Source organism: Prosopis cineraria, unplaced genomic scaffold (assembly GCF_029017545.1).
Source record: "Prosopis cineraria cultivar Desert tree isolate PC_DT_omini unplaced genomic scaffold, ASM2901754v1 PC13, whole genome shotgun sequence".
NCBI classification, from domain to species: domain Eukaryota; kingdom Viridiplantae; phylum Streptophyta; class Magnoliopsida; order Fabales; family Fabaceae; genus Prosopis; species Prosopis cineraria.
The window spans coordinates 37,898,383-37,906,547 of NW_026555344.1; the positions used below are offsets into that span (position 1 = coordinate 37,898,383).

Genomic DNA, 8,165 nt, shown 5'->3' on the forward strand with positions numbered 1-8,165 from the left:
TTTACGCGCCATCCGTGAAGACGCTGACGTCAGCTGCCACGTCATCGTTTTGACCGGTCAACGACAGGTCAGCCTAGTAGTTTTCTGCCACGTGTCACAGTCGCCACGTCACTGTGCCCAGTCAGCCAACTTTTCAAAAATTACATTTTTCGCCCCAAATCTTTCAGTAATTCCAAATTTACCCCTATTTTTTATGAAATTTCATATTGACCCCAAATTTTTCAGAAATTCCATTTTAACCCCTAAACTTTCCTAAAATTACACTTTTGCCCCTTGATTTTACCTGAATTCCAGTTTAACCCCTATATTTTTCATAAATTTCAATTTGACCCATCATTCTTCTAGAATCGCTATTTTTACCCCCTAGACAGTCCAAAATCTCCATTTTGCCCCTAGCCTTTGAAAAAATCTCACTTTACCCCTATATCCTTAATGTTTCCAATCGCACCCCAATCTTTATCCCTAGCCTTGACACTTATCCAAAATGCCTCCAAGACGTAGACATGTTAAACAACAACAGAGAAAACTTAGAGAGAGATTCGGGAAGCAGTAGTTCGTCATCTATTGAAAATCGCCGCCGCCCACGACAACAACAATTCTGCCCTAATGACATCAAGGTTGACATTCTTGAATTCGAGGGAAGGCTCCAGCCAGACGAGTTTGTAGATTGGCTGCAAACTGTTGAACGAGTATTTGAATACAAGGAGATTCCAGATGCGCAGAAAGTCAAAATTGTCACACTCAAACTCAAGAAACATGCTTCTATTTATGGGAAAACCTCAGACGGAAGTGAGAACGTGAGGGAAAGCGCAAGATTGAAACCTGGGAAAAAATGAAATGCCAGCTCACCAGGAAATTTTTACCAGATCATTACCACCAGGATAATTTTATCCAGTTGCAAAATCTTCGACAGAGATCTTTATCTGTAGAAGAATATACTAGAGAGTTTGAACAACTCATGATGAAGTATGATATTCAAGAGAAGGAGGAGCAAACAATAGCCCGGTACCTTGCAGGTTTAAACACAGATATCAGTCGTCCAGTCCAGCTTCAACAATATTGGACTTTGGATGATGTCATCCGTCTGGCCATGCGTGTTGAGAAGCAGATGCTCAAGAGATCCACTTTCCAACCTTCATCTTCTAGGAGTTATCCAGAAGGCCGTAAAGCAAAATTTCAGTAGACCAACTCCTCAAGCAAGCCACAACCTACTGCTATGTGCAAACCACCATCCAATGCTGCCAAGGAATCTGGTTCTAAAGCAATCAAATGCTTTAAATGCCAAGGATTTGGCCACATTGCTGCGGACTGTCCTACACGAAGGGTTGTCACCATTCGAGAAGGATCAGGGTATGAAGCACTTGAAGAAGATGAGGAGGACGATGAGTTTTATGGCACTGATCCCGTATATGACGAGGAGGTCACAACTGCTAATCAAGGAGAAGCATTGGTGCTTAGACGAAGTCTGCATACAACAGTAGTCAAAGAAGAACCTTGGTTACGATGCAACATTTTTCACACTCGTTGCACGGCCCAAGGAAAAGTTTATAATGTCATCATTGACAGTGGAAGCTGTGAAAATGTAGTATCTAACTACATAGTGGAGAAATTGAAGTTGCCAACACAAGATCATCCACAACCTTACAAGCTTCACTGGCTCAACAAAGGGAATGAGATAAAAGTTTCTAAATAATGCCTTGTGACCTTTTCGATTGGGAATCGATATTGTGATGAAGTTTTATGTGATGTTGTTCCCATGGATGCATGCCACCTTCTCTTGGGGAGGCCATGGCAATATGACCGACATGCTATGCATAACGGGCGAGCGAACACTTATTCTTTTACGAAAGATGGTGTCAAGTTTACACTAGTGCCTCTACCACCCAATGAGATTAGCCAATCTTCAAGGGAATCTAGTGTTTCTAAGCCGTTAGTGTCTTTGTTGACTAAGGAGGAATTCAAGGTGTCAAAATCCGAAGCCCAAATAATGAGCATTATTCTGGTGCTTGAGGTGAACGATGAGACGGCCAATCCACCTGGAGTCATTCCGTTATTGTCAGAATTTTCAGATGTAATATCCGATGAGATACCACTAGGGTTGCCTCCAATGCGAGACATACAGCATGCCATTGACTTCGTTCCAGGAGCAGTCATTCCTAATAAGCCTGCTTATAGGATGAGTCCCCAGGAATATGCCGAAGTCCAACGGCAAGTTGAAGAGTTGTTGAAGAAAGGATTAGTTCGAGAAAGTATCAACCCTTGTGCTGTACCTGTTCTTCTAGTACCTAAGAAGGATGGAAGTTGGAGAATGTGCATTGACTGTCGAGCCGTCAACAAGATCACTATTAAGTATCAGTTTTCGATACCTCGGCTTGATGATATGCTGGACCAATTGCATGGTGCCACTACTTTCTCCAAAATTGACCTTCGTAGTGGGTACCATCAAATCAGAATTCAGCCAGGAGATGAGTGGAAGACCGCTTTCAAGACCAGAGATGGCTTGTACGAGTGGAATGTGATGCCTTTTAGATTAACAAATGCCCCTAGCACATTTATGCGCCTGATGAATGAGGTATTGAGACCCTTCATTGGTAAATTTGTTGTTGTGTACTTTGACGATATTCTTATTTACAGTAAGAATCAAGAGGAGCATTTAGATCACTTGCGGCAAGTTTTGCAAGCTTTGCGTGAGCAGAAGCTTTATGCAAATCTCAAGAAGTGCACCTTCCTCACCAACGAAGTTGTGTTCTTGGGTTACATCATTACCGCGGAAGGTGTTCGCGTTGATCCAAGTAAAGTTGCAGCCATTGACAGCTGGCCAATTCCAAAATCTATCCAGGAGGTTCGAAGCTTCCACGGATTAGCTTCTTTCTATAGGAGGTTCATCCGTAATTTTAGCTCAATTGCCGCACCACTTACAGACTGCACCAAAGGAGAGAAGTTTCAGTAGACAGAGCAAGCTCAGAAAAGCTTTGAGGAGCTTAAGAAGAAGTTGACCGAAGCTCCAGTCTTAGCTCTTCCTAATTTTAACCAAGTATTTGAAGTTAGCTGTGATGCTTCTAACACCGACATTGGTGCTGTCTTAAGCCAGGAGGGCCATCCCATTGCCTTTTTTAGTGAGAAGCTCAATGATGCCAAGCTCAGATATTCTACTTATGACAAGAAATTTTATATCATTGTCCGAGCTCTTCAATATTGGAGTCATTATCTCCTAAATAAAGAGTTCATACTTTTTTCGGATCATGAGGCTCTCAAGTATTTGAATTCCCAGCAGAAGATCAGCCGCAGACATACTCGTTGGAGTGAACTCTTACAATCTTATCCATTCCTTATCAAACATAAGGCTGGAACTCTGAACTCTGTAGCTGATGCCCTTAGTCGTCGCCATGTGCTACTTACAACATTGCAAACTAAGGTTGTTAGATTTGACCTTATCAAAGAGTTGTATCAGGATGATCCTGATTTCTAAGGAGTGTGGGAAGCAACTGTAAATCAACCTTTCCACCAATTTTACAGGCATGATGGTTTTTTATTTCGAGGTGAAACCCTCTGTATTCCACAGGGTTCCTTAAGAGAAGCCATAATTTGGGAAGCACATGACGGTGGATTAGCTGGACATTTTGGAAGGGATAAAACAGTTGATTTGGTGAAGGAGAAATTTTACTGGCCTCGTCTTGAATGGGATGTCAACAGGCATATACAAAGATGCAGAATTTGTTACTTGGCTAAATCCAAGGGTCAGAATACCGGATTATACATGCCTCTGCCAATTCCAGAAGCACCGTGGGAAGATGTAACCATGGATTTTATTCCAGGTTTACCACAGACTCAAAGGCAAAAAGATTCTATCATGATAGTTGTGGATCGTTTCTTAAAAATGGCCCATTTTATCCCATGCCAGAAGACAAATGATGCTGTTCAAGTAGCAGACTTGTACTTTAAGGAGATTGTGCGTCTTCATGGCGTTCCTAAAACTATCACTTCTGACCGTGATGTGAAGTTTCTTAGCCACTTTTAGCGGACGCTATGGAAGAAGATGGGAACTAAGCTCCAATTTAGCAGCGCTAGTCATCCCCAGACAGATGGTCAAACTGAAGCTATAAATAGAATTCTTGGTAATCTTCTTCGCAGTTTCGTGGGGAAGAATTTGAAGCAGTGGGATCTTATTCTTGCTCAAGTTGAGTTTGCTTATAATAACTCTGTCAATCAAGCAACTGGGAAGTGTCCGTTTGAAGTTGTTTATGGCACTCGTCCCCTTAGTCCACTAGACTTGAGCCCTTCAATTGATAAGCAGCAATACAACTTTGATGCTGACCAAAGGGCTAAGGAAATTAAGAAGTTGCATAAGCAAGTCCGCGAGCGAATCCAAAAGCAGAATTTGAGATACAAAGCTCAACGTGACAAGCATCGAAGACAGCAGACTTTTAAGGTAGGAGATTTGGTTTGGATACATCTACGAAAGGAACGATTTCCTAAACAGCCAAACACCAAGTTGTCTCCAAGAGCTGATGGTCCGTTCAAGATAGTGCAAAGGATCAACAACAATGCTTACAAGGTGGAATTACCTGGTTCTTATGGTGTATCTGCAACTTTCAATGTCGCTGATTTATCTCCATACGTTGATGAAGATGATGAATTTGACTCGAGGGCGAGTTCTTCCTAACTCGAGGAGGATGAAACGGAAAGAGCAGAATGAAACAGAAAGAGCAAGAAACGAGCTAAAACGGAAGGCACACATAATGAGCATCATAAACTCTTTGTAACCGCCCCTTAACTTCTGTAACTCCCCTTTAAATTTGTATGGTTCAGTGTCACGTATTCTAGGACTATAAATAGGACCTTGAGACTTGTGAAAGAGGGAGACTTCAGAGAATAAGAATTGCTTGTTGTTCATTCGGTTTCTGTGCCATTACTTTTCTTTAATTTGATTTGTGCTTTGTTTCATCTGTTTTGAAGTTGTGCTAGTTGATTGAACCAGCAATATATATAGTTTTGATTTGCGCTACTTGGATCGACTATGAAATTGTCTTGCCGATGGGAGGGAAATCAAAATTTTAGCTAGGGTCATTTAGACGTTTTTCATTTTTATATGCATTTAATTAAATATGAAAAAGAAAAATTTATTCTCCTCATTCTTAATAACATATACCAAACAAAATTATCATGCATTACATGTTTTTGAAGATTTTATTAAAAAATTATGTTCTCATGTGGATCAATAAATAATACAATTAATTTAAGAAGAGATAGAGTGACATTGATCCAAAGTAAATTACATGTTTTGGGGTCAACGAATGATCAATACAGATACTAGCATAATCATTTTAATTAGGATCGATCCATTACTTAAGATTACTAATTAATTATTTGTTGAAGGAATACTGAAAGATCATATAAAAAAAGTATTTTTAATGCATGTGCAGGGGTTGATGCTACTAGGGATTCGTGGCATGTTGATTTTCGCAATAGTACTTATTGCGTTAGGCAAAGCTGGGGAAGAACCAACTACTGAATTTTTTTATGATCAACTGTCGACGGAAAAAGTAAATAAAAAACGTACTGGAACTGACAAAGAAGAAAAATATCGCCCTGGATTTTTGTGGCGTTTGACTGCTTCCTTCACTGGCGCTGCTATAGCGATCTTTTGGTTAGGCAACACCCGCTGGCTGACAAGGTTCAAAGTTTCGCCTCTTGTTATGGAAATTGTGTGTTTGTTATTCTTCCCTAGGATTCTTTTCTATTACACCGAGAGAGGAAGCTAGCGGGAACAATTCCGATGCTGAAAGCAGGGGAGAAAGAAATGAAACTGTTCGCACGGAGGAGCGATTGAGGGACATGAAGAGCCTTGAAAGTACAAAGAGCGAGGAAGCTAGCAAGAACATTTCCGATGATGAAAGGGGAGAAAGAAATGAAGCGGTTCGAAGTCCTCCTATCAAAGTACTCTCGGTCTTGGGGTTCATCTTCATCTCGTACAGTTTGGTTTTTACTTGCGGCGACACTTACTTTGTTGTGCAAACAAGCAAGTTGGATTTTAATGTGGGTGAATTGGATGTTCCTGTTATTGTTTTCTTTGTACTCCAATCTTCAGTTGCTTCTGTAGTTAGATTGATCCAGTCAAGACTAAAACTGTTGGAACCAATTTGGAGCATGGCTGTTGGGATGTTTTGTTCATCACCTTGCTGTTTTTGGGCTTGGCTAGTGGAACGTGGAAGTCTTCCCTTGAGCATCTGGGTTTTAACTCCACAGTATTTGCTGCTAGGACTAATGGAAGGATTTGCAGAGTTCGGACTAGAGAGTTTCCTTCGAAATCAGTTGGTGCCTAAATCAACGAGAAAATTTGTGTATCCGGGCTTTGTAATGCTGTCCGGGATCGTCGTCAGCATACTATTTGCATTAATTTTCGTTAGCCGGATCCGCCTGGATTGGTGTTTTCTCATATTGGCATCACAAAGTTTCGTGTTCTCTTGCATTTATGCATGGTTTGCCAAGTTTCAAACGAAGGGTCTGTTGGGAGGACGAGTGAGTTCGAATGAGTCCAGGTGAATATATATTAATTAAGACGGAGTTAATTAGTTCAGCTAATCAGTTTAGTTGTCTAGTTGTAATTTGCAATTAGCTGCTCATACATTCTTCTTGCATGCATTCTTTTGATGCTCTGCATGTTGTGATGATTAGATCTCGCACCAGCTCAGACGCTCAGCCTAGTCAGCAAGAGAATGGTGAAGCGGCGAGTCACGTGAATCGACAAGTAGGAAGAAGCAAGACGATCAGAAGGAAGAATTCGCGGGAGCAGCGAGTAGAAGTTTAACGGTATTCAATTGGCAGGGCACGTTTTGATGGAATAAGCATCATGGTTTTAATCTTAGTTCTTTCTTGTCTTCTGCTTTCCCTATTCTACCACCAGCTCGTCCCTCTTGCACATAGCTTTTTTCCTTGCGTTTTAATCATATTAAATTGCTGTCATGAATTTTCCGAATGGGATATCAGCTGTCTTCAAACTAGGAGTGACACACATATCAGAATCTCGCCCAGCCGGTCGATTCATTGTCATTATCTCCTGCGCCGCAGCATATACTATGGTAAGCTATCATGTCTTTGATATTTATAAGCCATACACACGCTGAATCATGAATATACCGTCCTCATCTTCTCGGATTTGGGATGTTTATTGTTCTCTCCGCAATCCTTTAATACTTCAAATCTTAACCCTTCATTTTAGTTAATAGTTAGAGCAATTTCATTTAATTCCCTCCCAAAGGAAGGGTTAAGATTTAAAACGTACAATGAGGGCTAGGAATTAGGAGGGAAAAGTGAGATTGAGAGGTGTTGACACTAACAGGTGAAAATATAGTTTGAGTGGTGGCCAAGGATATTGTCCTTAAGAGCTATTCCGCTATATCATCACTACTACAAAATAAGTTTACAGGAGCGCTTTTTTTTTTACTTTAGGAAGCGCTCGATACGAAATATAGAGGAGCGCTTAAAAAAAGCGCTCCTGTATATACGCTATACGGGAGCACTTTTCGAAAAGCGCTCCTGTAAGGGAGCTACATACGGGAGCGCTCTCTACAAGAGCGCTCCCGTATGCAACCATACTGGAGCGCTTTTATAAAGAGCGCTCCCGTATGAACCATATAGGAGCGCTCTCTAGAAGAGCGCTCCTGTATGTTACTTTACAGGAGCGCTTTTCAAATGAGCGCTCCCGTATATTACTTTAATTTTTTTTAAATCAGATTTTTGAAATTTCTCCTTTTACGTCTCTTTAATAATGACAAATCATAATATCAAAAACTAATTTAAAAATAATATTAACATAAAAATTTATATACAAGAAAAGAATTTGAAACTGATACAAAAATTTCAATTTCCTAACTAACTTAGTTTAATTTCTAATAAGTCTAACAAATGAAACTATTGTTATTTTTCTAACATTGAAATCTAACTTCCTATCACAAACAGCCAATAATATATTCTGACAACTCTTCAACTAAATCTTCTATTTGCTCCATAGTAAAATACGAACATCTTACTCCAACAAAATACTACACAAGATATGAAAGCAATATATAAGTAATTAACATTATATCAACTTAATTTTAAAGTTTTTGACTTACATTTTCAGGAATGATCAACTCTTGTTGTGTGATTACTTCTCTCATAAACTT

At 40.1% G+C, this 8,165-nt stretch overlaps 1 protein-coding gene across 1 annotated transcript; it reads left to right on the forward strand.

Annotated features, from left to right (window-relative positions):
• The first annotated feature begins 4,036 nt into the window (after nucleotides 1-4,036).
• LOC129290094 (uncharacterized) lies at nucleotides 4,037-7,164 on the forward strand. Its single transcript, XM_054926799.1, has 4 exons — nucleotides 4,037-4,115; nucleotides 4,236-4,652; nucleotides 5,675-6,539; nucleotides 6,676-7,164. Exons 1-4 carry the CDS (start codon nucleotides 4,037-4,039, stop codon nucleotides 6,806-6,808), a joined length of 1,494 nt encoding a protein of 497 aa, XP_054782774.1. The 3' UTR covers nucleotides 6,809-7,164.
• The last annotated feature ends 1,001 nt before the right edge of the window (nucleotides 7,165-8,165 follow it).